Source organism: Hyperoodon ampullatus, assembly GCF_949752795.1.
Source record: "Hyperoodon ampullatus genome assembly, chromosome: 7".
Lineage (NCBI taxonomy): Eukaryota > Metazoa > Chordata > Mammalia > Artiodactyla > Ziphiidae > Hyperoodon > Hyperoodon ampullatus.
This window is the reverse complement of record NC_136920.1, coordinates 62,441,032-62,468,087: the sequence shown is the minus strand read 5'-3', so window position 1 is coordinate 62,468,087 and position 27,056 is coordinate 62,441,032. Positions and strand designations below refer to the sequence as shown.

At 38.6% G+C, this 27,056-nt stretch overlaps 1 protein-coding gene across 2 annotated transcripts; it reads right to left on the bottom strand.

Annotated features, from left to right (window-relative positions):
- Positions 1–5,590: 5,590 nt before the first annotated feature.
- Positions 5,591–25,886, bottom strand: ZNF215 (zinc finger protein 215; the record flags this gene model as incomplete). Of its 2 annotated transcripts, none has more annotated exons than XM_079708037.1 (5): positions 5,591–6,462; positions 16,939–17,034; positions 17,341–17,473; positions 18,840–18,928; positions 25,487–25,886. In XM_079708037.1, 5 exons carry the CDS (start codon positions 25,884–25,886, stop codon positions 5,591–5,593), a joined length of 1,590 nt encoding a protein of 529 aa, XP_079564163.1. The 2 variants fall into 2 exon arrangements, with proteins under 2 accessions (XP_079564163.1, XP_079564164.1); XM_079708038.1 differs by having other exon boundaries at positions 5,591–6,429.
- Positions 25,887–27,056: the final 1,170 nt, after the last annotated feature.

Below are 27,056 nucleotides of genomic sequence, written 5' to 3'. Positions count from 1 at the left end.
TGGTGGAACGTCCCGCTGGCCTCTGCCGCCGCAGGCTCGCCCCGCACTCCGTACCCCTCCCTCCCCCCGGCCTGAGTGAGCCAGAGCCCCCGAATCAGCGGCTTCTTTAACCCCATCCTGTCTGAGCGAAGAACTGACGCCCTCAGGCGACCTACACGCAGAGGTGGGTCCAAACCCAAAGCTGAACCCCGGGAGCTGTGCGAACAAAGAAAAGAAAGGGAAATGTCTCCCAGCAGCCTCAGGAGCAGCGGATTAAATCTCCACAATCAACTTGATGTACCCTGCATCTGTGGAATACATGAATAGACAACGAATCATCCCATAATTGAGGCGGTGGACTTTGGGAGCAACTGTAGACTTGGGGTTTGCTTTCTGCATCTAATTGGTTTCTGGTTTTATGTTTATCTTAGTTTAGTATTTAGAGTTTATTATCATTAGATGTTTATTGATTTGGTTGCTCTCTTCCTTTTTTACATATATTTTCCTTTTTCTCTTTTTGTGAGTGTGTATGTGTATGCGTCTTTGTGTTATTCTATCTGTATAGCTTTGCTTTTACCATTTGTCCTAGGGTTCTGTCTGTCCGTTTTGTTGTTGTTGTTGTTTTGGTTTTTTTAGTATAGTTTTTAGCGCTTGTTATCAACGGCTGCAAGGCAAATACGGCTGAGAACCAAATCACACTCTGACTGAAATGGTTGCAAAATTGCAGCACTAATTAAATTCATAACCTGGTCAGAGATATGGTAAGAGAACTGATGAAGAGCAATGGATAGGCATTTGGGTAGTGAGGCTACGAACACGGCCACCCCATTCCTCTGAACCTCTCTTGTCAATAACAACAATATCCCTTATCTGCTTATTTGAGGGTGTCAGACCTCCACTCCATTCACGTTACATCTGGAGCATTTGCCTCACAAACTGACACCACATCTCTTCAGTGCTCTTCCCCACCACTGTCAGTGGCTCCAGGCCCATAATGAGACTTAGATCCCAACTTAACCCTGATAGAAAAAAATGCAAGCATTCCCTGCTCCTAGAGTAGATACCTATTAGTACTGTACGAATTAGAAGACCTCAGTAATTACATTAGCAAAAGCCGGGAGAGAAAATGTGGGAGTCTATGATGGACCAAATGTAAGTTACATTTGGGTTGAATTCATCGTCATAGGTGCAAACATCTGGAACCTGGAGTTTAACATGTTGCTTTAAACATCTGAAAGAGCAACCTATTCTGTTAAACTGGGTAATTAAAACCTGGAATCAAACTTGACCTATTTCTAATAACATAACTTCTCGAATACCATAGGGAATAGTGTTCAGAGGTGCAGGGTGATAGAATATTGGAAAGGATTTATTATTACTCTCTTCTCCAGAGTTAAGGGATGTTTTGAAAGAGAAGCAAAGACATTCTTGAAGAGCTTTGCTGTGTCTGTTCTGTGTAGGCTAGAGATGATGGTGAAAATTGCTGCAATGGAAATGGGTTTCTTGATCTTAACGGTAATCATATAACTCAAAAGTGGCAGATGACAGATGGTGGGCATGTGTTAGAGACAAAGGGTCATAATTACTGCAATAAGTTACAGGAGGGTAGGAATTAACAGTGTTTTGTTTGATCCAGAGGAATCTGTGCCAATAACAACTTGACCACAGCTTCCTAAATATGAAACAGATGGACAAATATTTAAGTGCTTATTGATATATTTAAGTATATGTAAGAGAGCCTGGGTGATATGCTTGCCTTGCCCCTAGCTCATCTTTTTTTAAATTTAATTTAATTTTAATTTATTTTTGGCTGTGTTGGGTCTTCATTGTATGTGGGCTTTCTCTAATTGCGGCTAGCAGGGGCTACTCTTCGTCGCGGTGCATAGGCTTCTCATTTCGGTGGCTTCTCTTGTTGTGGAGCACGGGCTCTAGGTGCATGGGCTTCAGTAGTTGTGGCACGTGGGCTCAGTAGTTGCAACACACAGGCTCAGTAGTGGTGGCTTGCAGGCTATGGAGTGCAGGCTCAGTAGTTGCAGCACATGGGCCCTAGAGCGTGTGGGCTTCAGTAGTTGTGGCACATGGGTTCAGTAGTTGTGGTGCACAGGCTTAGTTGCTCCGCGGCATGTGGGATCTTCCCGGACCAGAGATTGAACCCGTGTCCCCTGCATTGGCAGGCGGATTCTTAACCACTGCGCCACCAGGGAAGCCCCACCCCTAGCTCATCTCTGACCTAGTTCCTCAGTGATTGTTGTTGCTGCTGCTGTTGCTGAGTCTGGTGGTTCTCGAGTCATACTTGTTCTTTTTTGCTGTCTCAGGTTGAGCTCTGCAATTACTCCCTTGCTTTGTAGGCTGGATGCCTGGTCCTTTCTGCAACTTTCTTGCACTTTCCTATTGTAGACTGTGCATCCAGTGCTGCCCTCTGGGGAAACACATGCATTCTTGAGGTACCTGAATCCGTAACTCCTGATCTGTTCCCTCTGTGTACTGACTTTTTAAAGGCTCTTCATGCACATCAAATCAGCTCTCCAAAAAGGTAGGAATTATTTACACTCCTGTTAGTGGTTATGAGTTGCCATTTGGACAGTCCTGCTAAAACTGAGCTTTAATATTCCTTTCATATGTTATTAGCCCCAAGTGCTATGTTTTTATTATTGGTGAAGATAGTATTTTCCATGTTTATTGGTTATACTTTTTTTTTTTTTTTTTTTTGCAGTACGTGGGCCTCTCACCATCGTGGCCTCTCCCACCGCGGGGCACAGGCTCCGGACATGCAGGCTCAGCGGCCATGGCTCACGGGCCCAGCCGCTCAGCAGCACGTGGGATCTTCCCAGACTGGGGCACAAACCCGTGTGCCCTGCATCGGCAGGCAGACTCTCAACCACTGCACCACCAGGGAAGCCCGGTTATACTTTTATCATGAATTGACAGTTAATTTTTTAGACCAGTTTTCATTGATGTTCAACTTTTAATTTTTTTTTTTTTTTTTTTTGCGGTATGCGGGCCTCTCACTGTTGTGGCCTCTCCCGTTGTGGAGCACAGGCTCCGGACGCGCAGGCTCAGCGGCCATGGCTCACGGGCCCAGCCGCTCCGCAGCATGTGGGATCCTCCCGGAATGGGGCACGAACCTATGTCCCTTGCATTGGCAGGCGGACTCTCAACCACTGCACCACGAGGGAAGCCCTAATTTTTGATTTTAATAAATATCAGCCTATATTATATATTCACCTAATTAATATACCTGCATATGATATAAATGTAATATTAACTATTCTTTTTTCCACACCAATGTGAAGTGATAATTTATGACATGCTAAATTCTTACAAACATCTAGGTCTAGTTACAATCGATTCTGTCCCAGAGATGTCAATTCCTAGGTTAGTGCCGTACTATGTTACTAGTAGTAAGACTCCTCTTATCACCCCCCTTTAGTAAAAAGGTATATAGCTATTTTAACTTGTTATTTCTACAAAATAAACTTTATAATCACTTGGCGAAATAATCTTCCTAATGAAATATTTGATTAGAATGGTTTAATGTGGGGAGATTGAACATTTCTACAATTATCTTCTCAACCAGAAACATGTTTCCATTTATTCAAGGTATTTTTTGAGGGACATGGGGTGTATGTAGTATATCTGAATTAACTTACTAAATTTAAGTTTTTCAATATTGATTTTTTTAGGTTGTCCTAATGGTCTACCATATCATCAGCAAATGATTTTCTCCTTTCCAATTTCCATTTATTTTCTTTTTCTCATTATTCTAACTGGCACTTTCAGAGCACTGAATAATTGTGGTGACAGGAATTTCACTTTTTGCCATTAGCTTTAGCATGAAGTCCAAACTTCTAAGGTGGCTTACAAGGCCTTTCACGATCTGGCCTTTGAGTCTCCCTCTAACTTCTCCTCTGTGTATTCCTGCTCCACTCTTTTCCAGTGCCACGTTCAAGTCAGTGAACGTGTTTCCTGATGCCATGCCCTCATCACTCTGTAGCTCTGTACTCCTTGTTTCTCCTTTTTCATCTCTTCTAACATTCCCACACTCCACCACACACAATCTAGCTAATTTTCACTTTCTTCATGTTTCAGCTTAGATACCTGCCTTTGAATGCACATGGTGAAATTCAAATGTTTATTAATAGGTTTATGGAAAAAGGCTGGAAGATGTTAACTGGCTGTAACTCTTCTGCAAAAATTAAATGTTAAGTGTACTCTAAAGGGGTTTTTTCGAATCTAAGTATGCTTAGCTTAGTAAATAGTATATAGATCTTTTAATTTTGGAAAGTGTAGAGATTTAGGAGTAAAAATAAGTATTTTACTTAGGCCCAAATAGCTAGCTGTTGAGAAAAAAGATAACAAATGAAAATAGTACTTTTATCTTTCAACCAGCCAAAAGAAAAGTACAGCTTATAAAAAAGGTGAACTATTAGACTGAGAATGTCATAATCCATTATATTAAACATGTCACTGCTCTGATGAATGACTGAACTATATACCTCAAGAATTTCCTACGTTCAAAGTGTTTTTCTCTTAGGATTCTCCACAAGTTGCCTTATGTTTATATGAATTTCCCTATAAATTATCAATACTTGTGTAGGGTTTTGTCTTAATTTAACAGCTTGTCATGTAAAGAATGAACAAATGAACATAGAATAATTTTTCACATTTATTAACTCATCATAGGGGTTCACTCCAGAATATGTTTTCTGCTTTTGGATAACGTATGAACTCTGACAAAAGTCACCATCAACATTCATTGGGAATGTCTCCAGTATGAATCTTTGGGGGCAAATTAAGATAAACATCTTGTCTCAAGAACCCTTTGGGATCCTGATGTAGCTTACAGAAAAAAGAGGCAGTTCTGGTACACAGAGTATTAGGACACTCTGTTCAACTTTTAATGTTTGGGATAAATGACAGCCCAAGGCTATGGATGTCTCTCAAGCCTAGATCCCAAACAGTACTTCAACAAATGCAGATATTGAGAATACGTGTAGATTAACAACACATCCACCCACCATTGCAGTTGAAAACCCTCTTCCAATTCCAGTCTCCACTCCACACCAGGACACCTAAGGATATTACTAGGTGTGAAGTAATTGGCTGTCACTGTGGTCTTCGCCATTAATTCAGAGTCAGTCCTTAGAAGTGTCCTTCTATGGATATATTCTTGTGAGTTCCTGGTTTCTTGTGGCCTTCTTATAAGGACTGAAAGTTTGAGTTTTATTAGATGTCAACTCCAAGGGTATTGCTTGGCTCCTCCCTAATATCTACTTCATCAATAGATCAGGTGAATATAAGTATTCCATAGCTTCCATTTATGAACTAGGGAAAGATGATGGTAATGGATATCAGAATAATGACAAACACTATCATGTTTATATGTTTAACTCTGAACCCTTATTTGAAGCCTGGAAAAGCTCCCTTAGATTTCTATCCAATAACAGATTTATCTCCATATTAATTCAGTCATATCAATTAAAGAATAATCTCCGACAAAAATTTTCTTTCATTTACTATATTCACAGGATTCCTTCCAGAATAAATTCATGGACTTTGAATGAGTTCTGACTGAAGATAATCCCACATTCTTCCTGTCATAGGACTTCTCTCAAGTATGAAGTTTTTGGTGTTTAATCAGGTTTGAACTCCTGTTGAAGGTTTTCTCACATTCCTTACATTTGAATGGTTTCTCTCCTGTATGAATCACTTGATGTCGAATAAGTGAGGAGCTCCGGGTGAAGGATTTTCCACAGTTAACACATTCATAAGGATTATTTGCAGAACAGAGTCTTGGATTTTTATTACTGTCTTCAGGCTGACTGAGGAGTTTTACATATTTATTGCCTTCGGAGGCCTTTGCTTCAGTGTGAATTTTTTGATGCTTAGTAAGGTTTGTACGTCGGTTGAAGAATCTTCCACATTCATTGCATTTATAGGGTTTCTCTCCTGTGTGAATGATCTGATGTCGAACAAGAGACGAACTGCGGCTGAAGGCCTTCCCACATTGATAACATTCATAGGAATTGACTGTGGCATGACTTTTTGGGTGCTGAGTATCTGTATTCAAGTTCAAGGCATTCCCACATCCGTTATATTCTGAATGTTGCTTACCTACTGAGTCTAAATTAAATTCGAAGTTAGTTTTAAGCTGATCACACTTTGGGGAACCCTTTCTCATAGGAACTCCCTGTTGTGTGTCAAAAGTTGAGTTAACTGACTTAACATCAAAACTTTCCTTATTTTCACTATATTCAAAGTCTCCCTCCTCAGTGTAGACTGCATTATGAACGAAAGCTTCTTGTGGCCAATTTATGTCCCAGTGTTCCTGGTTCTTATATAACCAATCATCACTTTTCCAGGCATCTAAAGGAGGATGTCCACTTTCAGTCAGTCTTGTCATAATCACTGCATGGGATGATTCTCCTCCAGAAATTCTCTGCTTTGGAACTAAATCCTGATTTTCTGAAATTATCTCTCTGTCTAAAAATAAATTAAAAATTCCATGAACTAGAAGAAGGGAAACTGCTTAATTAGGAAAGGGATGCTAAGCCATATAAGGGTATATGCATATTTTATGGGTCTTTAAATACAGAATGGAAATGTTAGGCAAGGTTAGAAAACAAGGATTACAGAAGAAATAAATGGGATAAAAGTATTTTTAAAAGGATCAGGAGATCATAAAGTATGAGAGCTATTCAAGAATACTAAGGAGAATACACAGAACTTAGGTAAAATATCAGCATATGAACTGGGATGGCATGGCATATCACAGTTCAAGCCATCACTGGTTCATAACTAGGCTGTGAAAGTTATACCTAATCTTCCTTTCTCTAGCATCCTGTCTCTTTTACCCCAAGGTGTTCCACATAATAGCCCTTCAAAAATACCAATTTAATCATTTCTTCAGGATCATGCCTAAATTTATAGGCCCCATAGCTTAACAGCTAAAAGCAAACTTGCAATCACAGTGCCCCTATTTTCCATACAGAGCAATTATTCCCTGCATTTAACAGAGGCAGAAAGAACTGTAATATATGATAGCAGGGAAACCAGTCTTATCCTGGGCTCAAAATAATCACTCCCGATTCTAACAGTGCTCAGACACTTCTATGTGTTTCCTAGAACTCAAAACTTTACCTATTCTGATTCAGGTTGGGTTCTTCTGTTTTCACCTGCCTTCAGTTTCTCTATTTCATTTGATAAAGTTCCAGTTTCCTTCTCAAATTCCTTTTTCACTTAGTTTCTATATAAATATACCCAGTATACTATATATTCTAGCATTTAAAAAAATTAAATTTAACTGACTTCCCTTCTTTCTCCTTTTCCACATAACATCAGATATATCTAACTATTTTATCTTCTATACTTTATTGGTAGCCAAGCAAGACCTTCAGCTTTGCAGTTTCACACAGTCACTAGAACACCTCTACTTGACCATCCCTACTCTCTTCCAAAACTCAACAAATGAGAGACTATCATCTTCCATGTGGAAAGAACTTCCCTCAATGTCCTCATTTTCGTTCAGTGAGTCACTGGCCTTCTAACATTTACACTAGAGTTCATGAAGAGAACTTGATAACCATTGCTCTTTATCTCTCATATCTAATCTGTTCTTAGGTACTATTACTTTACTTTATGAAATGACTTTTACCTCAAAGCAGCTCTCACTGATACATCCAGCTCTGTCAAGTATATATCAATTCAGCCTTCTTTAGTCTAATCTCTACGAGAAATCATTATTTGTCTGTAAAATACCCACACTGGAAACTAGACAATTAAATCAGAATCTCCTAGGATGAAGCCTAGGAATATAATGGAAATATCGATTGTAGCTTTCCTGTCTCTACCTCACCAGTGTATATTGGATGTGTGGGGGCAGATAACTTGTCCCTTTAACTTACAGGTTTTCAGAGAGAGAGGAACCTCTTCCAAACCTGGACTTAATTTAGAGGATGAGTTCCTGGACTTCAAGATTGATGCCATAATGAAATGACATCTTAGGAGACAGTAAATGTAATTAACAAGGGAGAAAAATAAAGTTAATTTGTGGCCAGAGGACAGACTATAGCAGATCAGAATTATGGCACTTTCTCTGATACTCTCCTCATAGAGAAGTGGAGTCTATTTTTCTTCCCCTGGAATCTGGGCTGATCCTGCGACTGCTTGGCCAACACAATGTGATAGAAGTGATACTAGGCTATTTCTGGGCCTAGACTTTATTTTTTTTTTAATATTTTTTTTGATTAATTAATTTATTTTTGGCTGCGTTGGGTCTTTGTCACTGTGCTTTTTCTAGTTGCAGTGAGTGGGGGCTACTCTTCATTGTGGTGCGTGGGCTTCTCGTTGAGGTGGCTTCTCTTGTTGCAGAGCATGGGCTCTAGGCACGTGGGCTTCAGTAGTTGTTGTGCATGGGCTCAGTCGTTGTGGCTCGCGGGCTCTAAAGTGCAGGGCTTAGTTGCTCCGCGGCATGTGGGATCTTCCCAGATCAGGGATCGAACCTGTGTCCCTTGCATTGGCAGGTGTATTCTTTTTTTTTTTTTTTTTTTTTTTTTTTTTTGCGGTACGCGGGCCTCTCACTGTTGTGGCCTCTCCCGTTGCGGAGCACAGGCTCCGGATGCGCAGGCTCAGCGGCCATGGCTCACGGGCCCAGCCGCTCCGCGGCATATGGGATCCTCCCAGACCGGGGCACGAACCCGTATCCCCTGCATCGGCAGGCGGACTCTCAACCACTGCGCCACCAGGGAGGCCCGGCAGGTGTATTCTTAACCACTGCACCACCAGGGAAGTCCCTGGGCCTAGTCTTTAAAAGACCCACAGTTTTCAATTCCTCTCAGGATGTTCCCTCTCAGAACCCTGTTGCCATGCTATGAGAAGTCCCTGCCTCAGTAGAGGCCATGTATAGGTGTTGTGGTCCACAGGACTAGCTAAGTTCCCAGTGACAGCTAGCATCAACTTCCATCTATGTGATCATAGTTGGAATGGTCAAGTCATCTTGGCCATTCCATCCCAGTCAAGCTCCCAGAACACTGCATCCTCAGCGAACAACATATGGAATGTAAGCATTCCTAAGTCAACTCATGAAATTGTGAGAATTAATAAAATAATTGTTTTAAGTCACTACGTTTTAGGGTAATTTGTTAGAAATAATAGATGACCAAAACAGTAATTTTGTTCTAGTATTTATTAAATAGCAAAATTCCTAGTTGTATTTCCCTAAGTAAATCTATGTTCTCCTCATATTTGTACAACTCATTTTTCATGCAACTTCCTTACTTCTATTTTTAAAATCACTCTCATGTATTTTCAAGTCACTTGGTTCTAATATGTAGAAAAGCTGCTAAAATTTTTATTTTATATCTGGCCACCTTAACGAAATTCTAAACAGATATAATCATTTTGATACTGAGTCTCTTGGATTTTCTAAGGAGAAAGTTATCATACACAAATAGCTTTTTCTCTTTTCTATTAATTTTCTCATTTGTTTCATTTATTTTTCTTTCATTAGTTAAAACCTTCAGGTAAATATGAAATAATTATGGTAATAGGCCTAAGAATCTGTTGATTTTAGTGTTAATACCATTGTTTATCTTTACACATAATATTAACCAATGATCTGTTCTCTTTTTGCTCTAATAGATTTCAAATCACTGGCTTATTCCTGACCACTAATTCCGAACTCATAAACTGTGCTTTATCTATAAGACTTTGTTCCTGTCTCTAACCTAAAACAAAATAAACACTTTAAACCTTAGCCTATAATCCTAATTCTGGGTCTCTGCCTACTTCTCTCCTGGAGACCAGCCCATGCCAAACCACCTCTGCCTTTCTTTGGCCTAACAATTTCTCCCAACTTCTCAAATCACCTAGTTAGTTAAACTCTTCAAAATCTGGCTTTATATTCTCTATCCAAATTTACCTTATACTGTCTCTAGTAAACTTGGATCACTGATTCTTATTCTAGATCTAAAACATTTGGTGAGCCTTAAAAATATACATGTGTGGGGCTTCCCTGGTGGCGCAGTGGTTGAGAGTCCACCTGCCAATGCAGGGGACACGGCTTCGTGACCTAGTCTGGGAAGATCCCATATGCCGTGGAGCGGCTGGGCCCGTGAACCATGGCTGCTGAGCCTGCGCATCCGGAGCCTGTGCTCTGCAACGGGAGAGGCCACAACAGTGAGAGGCCTGCGTACCGCAAAAAAAAAAAAAAAAAAAAAATATATATATATATATATACATATATATACACACACACACACACGTGTGTAGAAAATCCTAAAGACGCTACCAGAAAACTACTAGAGCTCATCAATGAATTCAGTAGAGTTGCAGGATACAAAATTAATACATAGAAATCTGTAGCATTTCTATACACTAACAACAAAAGATCAGAAAGAAAAATTAAGGAAACAATCCCATTTACCATCACATCAAAAAGAATAAAATACCTAAGAGTAAACCTACCTAAGGAGGCAAAAAACCTGTACTCTGAAAACTATAAGATGATGATGAAAGAAATCGAAGATGACACAAACAGATGGAAGGATATACCATGTTCTTAGATTGGAAGAATCAATATTGCCAAAATGACTATACTACCTAAGGCAATCTACAGATTCAATGCAATCTCTATCAAATTACATTTTGTGTAACTGGCATTATACAAACAAACTTATGGTTACCAAAGGAGAAGGGGAAAGGGATAAATTAGGAGTTTGAGATTAATATATACACACTACTATATACATACTGTGAAAATGGCATTTTTCACAGTAGAACAAAAAATTTTTTAATTCCTATGGAAACATAAAAGACAATCTTGAGAATAGCTGAAGCAATCTTGAGAATAGCTGAAGCAATCTTGAGAAAGAAAAATGGAGCTGGAGGAACCAGGCTCCCTGATTTCAAACTATACTACAAAGCTACAGTGATCACAACAGTATGGTACTGGCACAAAAACAAATACAGATCAGTGAAACAGGATAGAAAGCCCAGAAATAAACCCATGCACCTACAGTCAATTAATCTACCATAAAGGAGGCAAGAATATACAATGGAGAAAAGACAGTCTCTTCAATAAGTGGTGCCAGGAAAAATGGACAGGTTACGTGTAAAAGAATGAAATTAGAACATTCTCTAACCCCATATACAAAAATAAACTCAAAATGGATTAAAAACCTAAATGTAAAACCAGATACTATAAAACTCCGATAAAAACATAGGCAGAACACTCTGACACAAAATGCAGCAATATCTTTTTGGATCCATCTCCTAGAGTAATGAAAATAAAAACAAAAATAAATAAATGGGACCTAATTAAACTTAAAAGCTTTTACACAGCAAAGGAAACCATAAACAAAACAAAAAGACAACCTACAGAATGGGAAAAAATATTTGCAAATGATGCAACTGATAAGGGATTAATTTTCAAAATATATAGACAGCTCATATATCTCAATATCAAAAAAACAAACAACCCAATCAAAAAATGGGCAGAAGATCTAAGTAGACATTTCTCCAAAAAAGACATACAGATGCCCAAAAGGCACATGAAAAGATGCTCAACATCCCTAATTTTTAGAGCAATGCAAATCAATACTACAGTGAGGTGTCACCTTAACACTGGTTAGAATGGCCATCATCAAAAATTCTACAAATAATAAAAAAAGGAACCATCCTACATTGTTGGTGGGAATGTAAATTGGTACAGCCACTATGGAGGTTTCCTTAAAAAACTAAAAATAGAACTACCATATGATCCTGCAATCCCACTCCTGGGCATATATCCACACAAAACCATAATTCAAAAAGATACACGCACCTCAATGTTCACTGCAGCACAATTTACAATAGCCAAGATGTGGAAGCAACCTAAGTGTCCATCAACAGAGGAATGGATAAAAAAGATGTGGTACATATATACAATGGAATATTACTCAGCTATAAAAAAGAATGAAATAATGCCATTTGTAGCAACATGGATGGACTAGAGATTATCATACTAAATGAAATGAGTCAGAAAGAAAAGGACAAATATCATGATGTCACTCATATGTGGAATCTAAAAAAAAATGATACAAATGAACTTAAATACAAAATAGAAATAGACCTACTGACATAGAAAACAAACTTATGGTTACCAAAGGGGAAGGGGGGAGGGATAAATTAGGAGTTTGAGATTAATATATACACACGACTATATATAAAATAGATAACCAACAAGGACCTACTGTATAGCACAGGGAACTGCACTCAGTATTTTATAATAACCATTAAGGGAAAAGAATATATATATATATACATATATATATAGTCCATATATATATATATATGGAATCACTTTGCTGTACACCTGAAACTAACATGACATTGTAAATCAACTGTACTTCAATTTAAAAAAATGTGGAAATCTTAAAAAAAAATACATGATGCATGTGTGTATTTGTGTGTGTGTCTATACATGTCCCATGTGGCCAAGTTGGGCTTCTCATAAGCATAGTGATATCAGGGTACTAGAACTAGTGGCTGCTGAATTCCAGGAAAAAGAAGCGGAAGCTGCAAGTCCTATTACAGGCTAGACCTGGAACTGGCACAGAGTCACTTCTGCTACATTTTATTGATCAAAGAATCTAGTGCCAGCTCAGAGTCAAGGGGAGGGAAAACAACATCTACACTTCAATGGAGGGAGTGACAAAGATTTTGTGGCCATCATTAATCCACCAAAATCCATTAACTGGTAAAATAAATGACATTTACTGAAGTAAATTCCAGATTGATTAAGGTATATTATATTTAAATAATGAAGTAGATGGAGTCAGAATAAAATGAAAAAATGTTCCTTAGTTTTGGAATGGAAAAATTCTTATGTATAAAATTAACAGATATAAAACAATGGGGGAGATACATGATAACATAAAAAATATGGCAGGCTCCATGAATAAAATAGTTTTTAAAAATGTCTTCAGACACATCTTATTTGCCACAAATATGGTCAATAGTGAGAATTTAACATAAGCTTGTAATATACTAATTAAAAAACTCTAAAATCTTGATAACAGACATAAAAGAACCATTTACTGAATCACAGATGACCAAAACAAATAATTTTTACTTTTCTCATAATCCAGTATATATCCATCTATCTATCTGTTTCTTTGGTTCCTACATATGTGCAAAAGGCACAGATATAAATGTAGGCAGAAAGAGACATGTTGCCTTCCCTCAAGGAACACAAAGCCTAGGGTGAGACAAAGACTCACAGAGACACATGTAGAGTATACTTGTGATAAGTGGTAAGAGGAAAAGAATATGGTGCTATGGGAGTACATAATAGAAAAAACCTAGTTAAGAAAGGCTTCCCTGAGGAGATATGGACCTATCTGAGATGTGAAGGAATAGGAGTCAACTAGGCAAAGATAGGAGGAAGAGCATTAAGTAAAGAAACAACATGCACAGAGGTCCTGTGATGGGAGAGGGTAAGCCACACTCAAGGGACAACAGAAATATGTTCCCTATGGAAGTGTTTTTTCTCTGCTGAACCCCAACACCTATCAGAGTGCACAGGGCACAGTAGATGCTAATACATATTTGATGCTGGCTGACTGAGAGTACATCAGTGTGGTTTGAGTGCAAAAAGGATGTACTGTGAGATGAAGTTGGAGAAGTAGGTAGGGACAAGTGTGTTGTGAAGTAAGCAAAACTGAATTCAGTACAGAGGTTTCAGCAAGTACATGATAAACCATGATCTCCACGACTGCAGTGTGGTTCAAACACTGGAGTTGTGGAGGGGAGACAGAGCTAAGAGGGAAGCCAAGATCTTGTATTAAGACAAGAGGCTATGGTGATAGTTCAGGTGAGAGATGACAGGACATGGACTACAGTAGTGGCATTGCAGATAGAGAAGTAGAGACATTTAAGAGATATTTAGGATAAAAAACAAGTATTAGAGAGGTGAAGGAAAAGAGGCTGTCAAGGATAATACTTGAACTATACTTGTATAACTGGATGGATGGCAGCTCATCCAGCTAGGGAACAATGGTAGAATACTGGAAAGGAAAAAAATCACTTGGGTTTTATGAAATTTAAGGCATCTTTGAGACATCCAAGAGAAATGTCATGTGTATATAAATTTTAGTTCAGAGCTGAAGCCTGAGCTGGGGATATGAACTTGTAAGCTGCTATAAATGTGTGATAATTGAAGCTGCAGTTGTAGATGGAAGAAAATACAGAGTCAAAAGAGAAGACAGGATGAGATCAAATGTTGAAAAACTGAAATGTATTAGATAGGTAGAGAAGGACAGGTCTGCAGTAGACAGAGACAGACTAGCCAGAAAGAGAAGAAGAAACTCAGGAGTATTACAGGAACCTAGAAGTGTTTTCAGAACGAGCAGCAGTTAACAGTGTCACTTGCTGTTGAGAAGTCAAATGAGATAAGGAATTAAAAAGTGTCCCCTGAAGCTCGCTCCAATAAAGTCATGAGTGACTTGAACAAGAACTGTTTAAGATTAGTATTTCGGGTAAGAGCTCAACAGGAACGGGTTGAGGAATAAAAGGTGAGGAAAAGAGAAAAGCAAGTATAAAACACCCAGAGAAGTCTGGCTATAAAGAGGTGAGAAACAGGGCTTCCTTGGTGGCGCAGTGGTTGAGAGTCCACCTGCCGATGCAGGGGACATGGGTTCGTGCCCTGGTCCGGGAAGATCCCACATGCCGCGGAGCAGCTGGGCCCGTGAGCCATGGCCACTGAGCCTGCATGTCCGGAGCCTGTGTTCCGCAACGTGAGAGGCCACAACGTGACAGGCCCGTGTACCACACACACACACACACACACACACACACACACACAAAAAGAGGTGAGAAACAGAGTATTAGAAGAGGGTGTAGGGTTGAGAGAGAAAGTTAAAAAATTAATAATGACCTGAAAATGTTAAAAAGCTAATGGGAGAATGAGGCAGAAATAGTGAAAATATAAGTTAAAAAAAGCAGGGAGAAATGGGGTTGAAAAGATAATCAGGGAGAGGATTTACCTTATGAAAGAAGAAATGGAGTCAATTGCCTAACAAATTAATAAAGATTTCAGGTAAATAATACCCAGTGTTTGCTCGGGTGATAATAGAGATATAATAACTAAAGTAATAGTAACACTCTCATTATTAGTGAGTATGAGTTGGAAGTAGACAACAGAGTTCTTCTATAGACAGTATAAGCTAATGTAACAAGACAGTTAATATATTATACCCTTTGATGATGAAGTTCCTTTTCTAAGAAGGAATCCTGTGAAAGGAATCATATATGCCTGAAAACCTGGCAACAAACTAAATGTCCAACAGCTGGGGTGGGGAATGGTTAATTATTATACATGTATGTGAGGGGCTGTCATATGCAAATTAGAAAACACATTTTCATAGACTAATTAAATGGGTATTTGTTCATGATATCACATGAGGTGAGAAGAGCAGAATACATAATGACACATTCTCGATGATCCCAGTTTTGGAGAAAAATATTTACAAGCCATAGGCACACATCATCACAAAGAAAATGGCTTAAGAAAACAAACCACGATGTTAATACTGCATAGCTCTGGGTAGTGAGGTAACAGGGTGAGTTATATTCCTCTTCATACTTTACTAAAATTTATATTAAGCACACAACAATTTCTAATCTCTCACAAACAAAATGTTAATAAGAATAAAGAGATTACGATGAAGGTAGGAAGGCACAAGTTAAGGAGGTCTACGGTAAAAGAAGGAAAAACGGAAGATTACTGGAGTCACCCTAGTATAAAGCAGTTCCTTTTCTTTAAAAGAGAGAATACGATTTAATGTTAGGTTGGCTAACATTTGCTTATATAACACCACATGCCAGACGCTGTTCTAAGTGTGCTACACGTATCAACTCATTTAATCTTCACAGTAATGTGGAGGTGAACACTGTTACGTTACAGAAGAGGAAACTTAGCAGGGAGGCTGCCCCAGGCAACTCTGCCTGTGTTAAGGATCTGTGTTCCTCCTCCTACACTGTTGGTGGGAATGTAAACTGGTGCAGCCACTATGGAGAACAGTTTGGAGGTTCCTTAAAAAACTAAAAATAGAGTGGCCATATGATCCAGCAATCCCACTCCTGGGCATATATCCACACAAAACTATAATTCGAAAAGATACATGCACCCCAATGTTCATGGCAGCACTATTTACAATAGCCAAGACATGGAAACAACCTAAATGTCCATTGACGGATGAATGGTAAAGATGTGGTACATATATACAATGGAATATTACTCAGCTCTAAAAAGAATGAAATAATGCCAGTTGCAGCAACGTGGATGGACCTAGAGATTATCACACTAAGTAAATCAGAAAAAAAAGACAAATATCATATAGTATCACTTATATGTGGAATCTAAAATATGACACAAATGAACTTATCTACGAAACAGAAACAGACTCACAGACATAGAGAACAGACTTGTTGTTGCCAAGGGGGAAGGGGGAGGGGAGGGATGGATTGGGAGTTTGGGATTAGCAAATGCAAACTATTATATATAGAATGGTTAACTAACAAGGGCCTACTGTATAGCACAGGCAGCCATATTCAATATCTTATAATAAGCCATAATGGAAAAGAATATGAAAAAGAATATATACAGACACACACACACACACATATATATGCATAACTGAATCACTTTGCTGTACACCAGAAACTAACACAACATTGTAAACCAACTATACTTCAATTAAAAAAAAATAAAAGAGTCTGTGTTCCTAACCCACACCACTTTTTTGCCTGTCCATATAAGAAAAGGAATCTGTGAACAAAAAGCAATGACTTTTCTTCTTCAAAGTTTAGCTGGTTTGCTGTCACCTCCCAACCAACAACTCAAACCCTGGGTTGTACATTATCTGTGTATTTAATGAACAGAAGCTTCTTACAAATGCCTCAGATCTACTTGTTGCTTACCAAAAACAGTTGTTCTTAGAATTTCTTGCTCCATTATCCAACTTTTTTCCTTACTCTCCAACCTGGAGGTCTCAACTGCTTTGGAAAGTAGATGCTCTGTACATGGGGAAAAGGAAAACATACAAACAAACACATTTCAGACATTTTTATAGGGAAGAGAATCCCATCCCAAAGTAGTAGTCTAAGAGCTGCTAAAAGATAAGGCCAGTGGACCTGTGTATTTCTAGCTCTACATCAGAAAAGACTTTCAATCACATACAGCAAGAAAATCTGCTATTGTGCCCAGAAGTTATTAGGAAACCTAAACTGAAACCCAAATGCTCTCAACCACTTCAACAGTAGTTTTTAACAGTAGATGAAGAGACTACTAAAGGGCAGATTAGGTAAATACGCAGATGCCACCTTTATGCAATGAATTCAGGTTCCTATAGTTCTCCAGCATCACATCCCTGTACAGGTTCTTTACGGCAGGGTCCAGTTGCCCCCACTCTTCCTCGCTGAATTCCACAACCACATCTTTGAATGTCACTGGTTCCTAAAACATTAAGTTCCTTTTTAATCAAAGGTCTCAAAAATATTACTAGAGGAGAAATGAATTTGGAAAGAACAGGGTAGGTGGCAACAATATACAAAAAAAAATTGATAGGACAATGTTTGGAGTTCTAAGTGATAAAAATCAAGTTATCTTAGGGGCCTATCAACTTGGTACTCTTTGAGGGCTGCGAAAGGAAAATGAAGGGCTGTCCTAACTCTAGATTAGCTTGCATTTTAACTGAGGAGAAAAACCGGCTGGAATAACTGTGGAACAAAAAATTACTATAGAGTACAAATAATTTACACAGAAAGAGTTCAGAACAGGAAGAGTTTAAGGCAGATTTGAGGGAAATTTATAATGAAAATGTAGGCTCTCCTAGCAGAACAGGGAGCATCTCTAACTGAGAAATGCTGTCGGCTAATGCCTCATCCTTCAGGTCTCAGAGCCCAATGTCACTTTGTCAGATAGGCCTTTCCTGATTACCCAATAAAGTAGCCATCTTCCTAATCAGTCTGTTTCTTTATTTTCTCCCTAATAATTATTACCATTTGCAATTATCTTATTTGCTTGTGTTTGTCTACTTCTAGTAGTATGTAATCTCCACAAAGGCAGACATTTTGTTTCATTTACTGTCATATTCCCAGCCCTTAGAAATGTTAGGCACTGCATAAATACTGGTTATAAGGGCCTTCATCCCATCAGCTGTTGCACTTTTCTGTCCAGCATTCTCAGCCTTGTCCTTATAGTTACCTTCAATCACACTGAAACACACAAATCCTTCCTCTACCTCAGAGCCAGTCTTTGTGAATAAGTTGTCTACATGTGTTTTGCCTATTTCCTCACTTTTCCTCTTTCCTCAACCCTCTGCAACCTGGCTTCTATTCCCATGCATGCTTGTATCTCCATGATGTTAAGAGAAGAGACACTACTCAGGCTGCACTTTTCTGAACTTTTAAAGGATTTCTCCTTGAAATATGGTCATTCCTTGCTTTCACAGTGACATCATATTTTCCTGGTTTTCCTCTACCACTTTGGTCCTTTCATTTCAAGTATCCTTTGAGGTTTCTTCTGCTCATTGCTCAGGATTCTGCCCTTGGCTTCCTTCACTTTTAATTCTAACATTCCCTGGGTAGGCCCTATGTCTATACCTTCAATTATCATCTACAATCTCAAGGGTATAGATACACAGAGAATACACAAAAATTAAATATTTTCCAAAAAGTGTATCATCAACTAAAATAGGTCCAATGTCCAGCGTATCATCAACTAAAATAGTCATGTTCTTAGATGGAACTATGTTTGGCAAAAGTTCACAGACCTAAAAAGAAAAAGCAGAACATTACAATAGAGTGGAATCCTAATTTACCTGGGGTTTGCCTGTTAGTGAGTCAGCTTCCATTTTTTCTTTCTTGATGCGCCCCTTCTGGAGTAGGGCAGAATCCTTGCAGGTTATACCTGAGGAAGATGAAGGAAAACATTAGGGAGACAAGTTTTTCCTTGGAGAAACTCTTAATAATTATAGTACATTTAACATGCTACTTCAGAAGTTTGAAATTTAATAATGTCAGGCTCTACCAGCAACCAAAATCTCCAGGAGTGGGGCCCAGATCTTATATTTTTAAAAAGCTCTAAAAGTGACTTGCATATTCTACCAGGGGTCAAGAACTACTTGATCAGAGAGAAGGCCAAAATAATATTTTGATGCCTCATCTGTGGTTATAGCAGATCCAAAAAGAAAACTTTAATCTTGTCAAAACTAAATCCTAACTAAGGCTTAGCCACCACAGGCTGTAATTCTACTGGGAGCTAAGAATATTTTACCCAACCAATCACTTTCTCAAAGACATTGGGGATTAATCTACTCAAAGATTCTTTTCCTCTAAGTCGCTCTGTGTATACTATACACAGACTTAGGCAGTCTGGTCACCTTGGACTACTGACTCTTCCAGGACATAAAAATCTGAGCAGCAACCAATTCTCTTCTCCAGCCCTTTGGTGAGACGTATACCCAAGGGCTACTTCCTAATGTTTCTCCAAGATTCATTAATTACACCACTAATCCTCAAATGCCAGACTATGGGCCAATACTGGTCTGTGAAGAAGTTTTCAATGATTCAGGGTGAAATAAGAAAAAATAGAAACAATGCAGGAAATATTTACGCTTTATAAATAGAGGCAGGATTTGAAAAAAAAATCCAAATTTCTCAGCAACATGCCATTTGAATACTGCCACAAGATTATAGTCTGTTAACTTTATTCAGGCCTATAACACTTTGTGAAACCTCAGTTTGCTCAGTCCCATAACCCCTAGGACAGTCAATACCACGTTCTTTTTTTTTATATGATTTATTTTTTTATTTTTTAAATTAATTTTTATTGGAGTATAGTTACTTTACAATGTTGTGTTAGTTTCTGCTGTACAGCAAAGTGAATCAGCTATACATATACATATATCCCCTCTTTTTTGGATTTCCTTCCCATTTAAGTCACCACTGAGTAGAGTTCCCTGTGCTATACAGTAGGTTCTTATTAATTATCTATTTTATACATAGTAGAATATCACATTGTTTCTTATTCTTGTCATTCTTGGAAATATGCGAGATATCTTGAAAAGATGCAAAAGCCTTCAATCAGCCATCCCTTTTTTATTGCTCTGAGTATTGTTTCCTTCCCATAACTCTTCTTTCCTGCTGACTTCCTTCCTGAACTTTTACAGTTGTGTTCTCTGAAACTCTCATGCCATTCAAAGAAAAATTCCTATACATTCCCTAGCTCTTTATAAAATATTCTTTCTCCCTTCTAATCTAAAATGGATCTTGGCCACCATCAAAGCCACCTCTTCTCATCCTCCAGTACTATGGTCTTGGTAGTTGTTTTGATTTATTCATACTTCTCCATTCCCATTTCCTCATAAAGATTTTCCTAAGCTCACACAAAAATTTTTTCATAGTGGTTCATGTCATTTAGCTAGGGCCTTCTTGATGTTGTAATACACTAAGCTATTGCAAATTCATTTATTCAGCCCGTATTTACTGAGTACCTCCCATGTGTGAGGCATACAAATGCCTGCCCTCAGGGAGCCTATAGTCTGACGTGAACGACAGACATTAAATAAGTAATTGTACTAGGTCAGTAAAAACTTTACTTAGCTAAAATTGTTGCTTTCCACACCAAATCATAATCTTTTCAACAACCCAGCCTGAAGACCCTTGACAACCTTATTTCTAACAACCATCAGCAATCAAGCTACTTCCTTTTTCATACTGGGGTCCTTATATACTTCAGATTGTTCTACTCTGAGAACAAACTTGAAAGAATCAAGCCCTAACTATATTTTCCTATCCTTTCAGCTTTCCTATCCTTTCATCAAGGTTCCACCATAGTACATTGCTTCTTTAATTTTCTCCCAGTCTATCATCCCTCTTGTGAAGTCACTTTCTTTTCTACACAGCTTGGATTTTAGGGTAAATCACTTGCAGATTTACTCTTTTCAGACTTCAAATTCCTTGAACACTGATCCTTTACATCTAACATCCAATCTTAGCTTGATCCAGTAATCTCTTTTACCTTACCTTTTTAAAAAATTGAGGTAAAATTCACATAGCAAAAAATTCACCATATTAACCATTCTAAAGTACACAATTCATGGTTTTTAGTACATTCACAGTGTTGTGCAACTGTCACCACTATCTAATTCCAGAACATATTCATTACCCCCAAAAGTAACCCCATACCATTAAGGAGTCACCTACCATTCCCCTTCCCTCCATGCTGTCTCTTTGGATTTGCCTATTCTGGGCATTCCCTGTAAATTCAGTCATATGGTATGTGACCTTTTTTGTCTGACTTCTTTAAATTAGCATATTTTGAAGGTTCATCCATGTTGTAGCATGTGTTAGTTCTTTGTTCCTCTTAATGGCTGAATAATACTCCACTGTATGAATATCAATTTGTTTATCCATTCATCAGTTGATGAACTTTTGGATTGCTTCCATTTTTTTGGTTATTATGAATAATGCTATGAACATTCATATACAAATTTGTCAAATGCTTTTTCTGCATCAATTGAGATGATCATGTGATTTTCCCCTTCATTGTATTGGTATGGTGTATAATGTTGATTTTCACATTTGAACCATCCTTGTATTTCTGGGATAAATCCCACATGATCATGGTGTATAATCCTCTTAATATGCTGCTGGGTTTGGTTCACTAGTTTTCTTTTCTTGTGATGTCTCTCTCTGGCTTTGGCATCATATTAAAACTCCCAACATAGAATAGGTTAGGAAGTATTCTTGCCTTTTCTATTCTTTAGAAGAGTCTGAGAAAGTTTGGTGTTAATTATTGTTTTAATGTTTGGTAGAATTCACCAGTGAAGCCATGTTGTCCTTGGGTTTACTTTGTTGCAATTTTTTAAATTACTGATTCAGTCTCTTTTGTTGTTACAGATGAGTTGAGTCAATTTTGGTAGTTTGGGAGTTTTTCTATTTCATCTAAGTTTTCACAGTATTCTCTTATAATCTTTTTGATTTATGCAAGGTCAGTAGTAATATCCCTACCTTTATTCCTTATTTTGGTCTTCTCTCTTTTTTGCTTGGTCATTGTAGCTAAACTTTTATCAATGTTGTTGATGTTTTCAACCTTTTTTTGAATTTATAAAGTCTATATTCTTTGTCGTGTGTGCCCACTTAAGTCTGTTTCCTTAACTTAGTGGTTAGCTAGCGATTCCAGAGATTTCCTTAAATGCTTGAAACCAGAAAAACAAAAATCATTTCCTAACCTTTGCAGATGGGCTGTCTGCATCAGGAAATGCCTTCAATACTTAGCCAGACAGTTTTCACCCTGCCTTAGTCTTCATTTCTTGCTCGAGCAGAGCCTGAAGACCAGCCAGAGGTGAGAATCAGGGAATTCTCAGGTCTTTCTGAACATGTACCCAGCCTTCTAGATCTCTAAGAATATGTAGGAGCTTTCAAATCCCTTACTCTCTAAAGCACCTTTCCTCCCATCTTTTTGTTTAGTCTATGTTTGTCCCAACTGTTTATTTTCTGTCCCAGGTAGCAGTGGCTAACACATTTTTCATTAAATGTTTCTGACAAATGCTAGCCAGGTAGCCACTTCAGCCCTGAGAGGTCTAAGGTAGGTAAAATATGGGCAAACCCTTTAAGTGGGTTCTTCAGGGATCCATGGCACATTAAAAGAAAACAAAAGCCTTTCTCAATCCTGTATTACCCTGAAACCTCTCATTTTCTTCCCAAACTTCTCAAGAATAGTCTATAATGATTATCACATTCCCACCTCATACTTCATATTTTTTTGACCATGTGATAGGCAGAATAGCCCCCTGAAATGTCCATGCCCTAATCCGTGGATACATGGCAAAAGGGACTCAGCAAGGGAATTCCCTGGAGGTCCAGTGGTTAGGACTCAGCATTTTCATTGCCAGGGCCGGGGTTCAATCTCTGGTCAGGGAACTAAGACCCCACAAGCCTCATGGCACGGCCAAAAAAAAAGGGACTCAACAATATTAAAGTTAAAGATCCTTGAGATGAAGAAATCATCCTGGGGACTTCCCTGGTGGTGCAGTGGTTAAGAATCCACATGTCAATGCATGGGACACGGGTTTGATCCCTGGTCTGGGAATATCCCACATGCCGCGGAGCACCTAAGCCCGCGCGCAACAACTACTGAAGCCCGTGCACTCTAGGGCCCGCAAGCCACAACTACTCAGCCCACGTGCTGCAACTACCGCAGGCCACACACCTAGAGTCTGTGCTCCGCAACAAGAGAAGCCACCACAGTGAGAAGCCCGAGCACTGCAACGAAGAGTAGCCCCTGCTCGCTGCAACTACAGAAAGCCCACGTGCAGCAACAAAGACCCGACACAGCCAAAAAAATAAAAATTAAAAAAAAATCATCCTGGATTATCTGGGTGGTCTTAAATTACATTAATCTTGAAAAGTGGAGAACTATTCCCAGCTGTGGTCAGTGAGACAGAGAGAGTGAAAGAGTGAGTGTGAGCATGTGCATGTATGCCAGCACACACCATGACAACAGAATGGAGTGTCAGAGAGATGGCAGTGTGAAAAGGACTTGGCTCACCACTGCCAGCTTTGAAGATGGGGGAAAGGGAGCATGAGGCCCGGAAAGAAATGAATTCCTGCTGATGTCTTGATTTTAGCCCAGGGAGACCCATGTTGGACCACTGATCTAATCAACAATTTCAATAAATTATTTTCAATACTCATCTTAACAGGACCTTTTTGTTGCAATGTTGTTGAACACTCCCTTCTTGAAGATTTTTTTCTTAGCTCAAGATACCAATCTTTCCTGGTTCCTTGCTTTCTAGATTACTCCTTTCTAGCTTGCTTCCCTGAGTTTTCTTATTTTGCTCAGTACTTCATTTTATTTCCTTTTTGGCTAAGGACTAAATATAATCCCAATACCAGTATCATCACTCTCTCTAATCAATAATGCCTAGTCAAATACCCAGTCAATTGCCTCATGTCTTATAAGGTCCACACATTCACATGATCAATTACACATCTTTTATGTTTCTTTTAATCTCTAAATCCCTCTTCCATAGACCCTCCCTACTCCCTTACAATTATTTTGTTTTAGAAGCTGGATTGTCTTGCAGTTTCCCACAGATTGGATTTTAGTAATGGCATTCCCATGGTATAGTTTAACATGTTCCTCTATTCTCTATAATTGGTAGTTAGATCTATGCCAGCTCTTAAATACTGGTTCTTCCTAAGGATTTGTAGTTTTCCTACTTCCATTCATACCTATAAGTTTCCATATTTTTCTTTCTTGATTTTAGCCCAGAGAGACCCACTGATCTACAAACCTGTAGGACTATACATTCATATTGTTTTAAGCAACAAAGTTTATGGTAATGTGTTACAGCAGCAACAGAAATTGCTATACTTCTGAACACTAAAGCCATATTTTTAACTATATATTAGATTATTCACTGTGGTTGTCCCACAAAGACCTCAAATTCAACATGCCACATAATTAATATATCAATCTCCTCTCCAACAAAAACTGTTACTTACGCTCCATTCATGCAAGCCAGAACATTTATCCCATTCACACCTAATATGTATAACCCTTTAGGTTCAAACTCCTCTGTTTTCCCAAATGCTTCCTCATTCTCTAACACTTGATCTACTACAATACTTCCTAATTGGTTTTCCTATATTCAGAGCTCTCAGGGCTATCCTTTACTGCAGAAGTTGATAAACTTTTTCTGTAAAGATCCAGATTGTAAATATTTTATTTAGGCTTTGCAGGAAATACAGTCTCTGCTATAACTAATCAAGTCTAGTCATAGTATGAAAGCAGCTGTAGACAAAATGTAAATGAATGGGGTGTGGCTGTGTTCCAGTAAAACTTTATTTCCAAAAATATTTGGCCTGTGGTCATAGTTTGCTGATGCCTGCTCTACACTGAAGGCAACACAGTATTTTTGAAAGGTAAATCAAATTATTTTACTCCCCTACTCAATCTGTGAGATCTCAGTTCAGCCTTCTTAATATAGTAAAGTTCTTCAGGATCTGGCCCTTGACACCTTCTAGCTTCAGAAAAAGTTCCTATGCTAAGTGAAATAAGTCAGATAGAGGAAGACAAATACTCTATGATATCACTTACATGTGGAATCAAAAAAATAGAACTAGTGAATGTAACAAAAAAGAAACAGATTCACAGATATAGGAGAACAAACTAGTGGTTACCAGTGGGAAGAGGGAAGAGATAGAGGATTAAGAGGTATAAAATATTATGTATAAGATAAGCTATAAGGATATATGGTACAACACAGGGAATACAGCCAATATTTTATGACTATAAATGGAGAATAACCTTTAAAAATTATGAATCACTATGTTATATACCTGTAACACATAAATACTGTACATCAACTATGCATCCATAAAAAATTTTTTTTAAAAGATAATTTTTCTTCATATGGGAAGGGTCAACTATTCTACCTCCAATTTTCTATATTCTCACCTTCATCCTTAAGCATATCAATCACATCCTCTATCAGGCTCACCACTTCTGTGCTGTTCTTTGGATGTTGCAAATTCACCCAAGTCCTGACTTCCTCAGGGAGAATTGTCAGGAATTGTTCCAGTACCAATAGCTCTAGGATCTGCTTCTTTGTATGAATTTCTGGTCTCAGCCACTGAAGACAGAGCTCCCAGAGTTGGCTCAGGGCTTCATGAGGCCCAGACACTTCCAAATACTGGAAATGTCTGAACTTTAGACGAGAGGCTTCACAGTCATCTGTCTCCACGACTGGGATGGATTCCGGCTGCCAAGACACATCTGCTCTCAGGACCTCACTTTGTTCATGAGGAGCCAGGTTCTGAGGTTTTGAGAAAGCCGTCAACTTGTTCAAAGGCTGCATCTTCCTACACAGAGCTCCCGCTGAAGTTCAAATTTGTCTTATCAGAGGATTCCAATAATTCTCGTGCTTGGGCTAAGCACTTGTGTACTATATACATATATATGCAGTGAGAAAAGTTTCAGGAGCTTCAGATGCAGAGCCAATATTCAGGCACCCAAGAGACTGAAAAAAAGACACAAATATGACCTACAGATAATGAACATGGATAGGTCAAAAAGTGCATTCCCAGACTATAACAATCAAAAGTTTTAATTTGTTAGGATTCACTATGAGCCAGTCTGCCATGCCCATCAATCAGGGAGGTCTTAGGCTCAACAGAACATTTAAACATTGCAGGACTACCACAGGTCATATTTGGCACTTAGGTTACTAAGAAGGCTATTGGACAGAAAACAAAGCTTGCTAACAGACGAGTGAGTAACTGGAATTTTTCTTCAGTGGCAGTTCTCACAGAGTATAGCTCAAGTGCAAGGAGATGTGGACCATGTAGGTTGGGCAGAAAGCATCTTGACTGAAAAGCCTTCTACAGGAGCTGATATCTAACAACTCTACGAGTGCAGCTCTCAGGGTTCCCCAAAGAGCGTGCCAGATTATGAGTCACTACATTCAGGGAAGTTCAGATCCAGCTTTCTATCTGATTTACAGTTCTCCCAGTCCAGATGAAATTTACCATTCAGGAGTCATTTTTATTATAAGCCTCTAGGCCAGTGGTTCTTTTTCCATAGCACTGTGCTTGTACAGTTACAATATCGTTTCAAATTTCTCTGAAGATTCTAATTTGAGTTTTCTGTTTCCTAAATTCCCTTTGATTCTGTGGTCAGGGTTTCTATTTATCTTGGTTTTTAGACATCTGGTATTCCCTAGTTTTCTGCTCATATTTAAGCATCAAGTGTTAGGTTGATTATTCCAGATCATCATATGAATTTCTACTTCTTCTGTATCAGTAGATTGGTTTCCTAATGGGTGTCTACCCTGAATGGGAGACTTACAAAGAGCCATGTGAATATCAGTGAGACAAACACATTGGCAGACTTTGATTTAGGGTGAGTGGAGGAGCAGCCTGTCAAGTTGTGGACTCCCCACACAACAGAGTGAAAAGGTTTTACTATGAAATGTCAACACCTAACCTAAAAGCCTTCGTTCTCCTCAGACGGTTTATTCAATTTATTT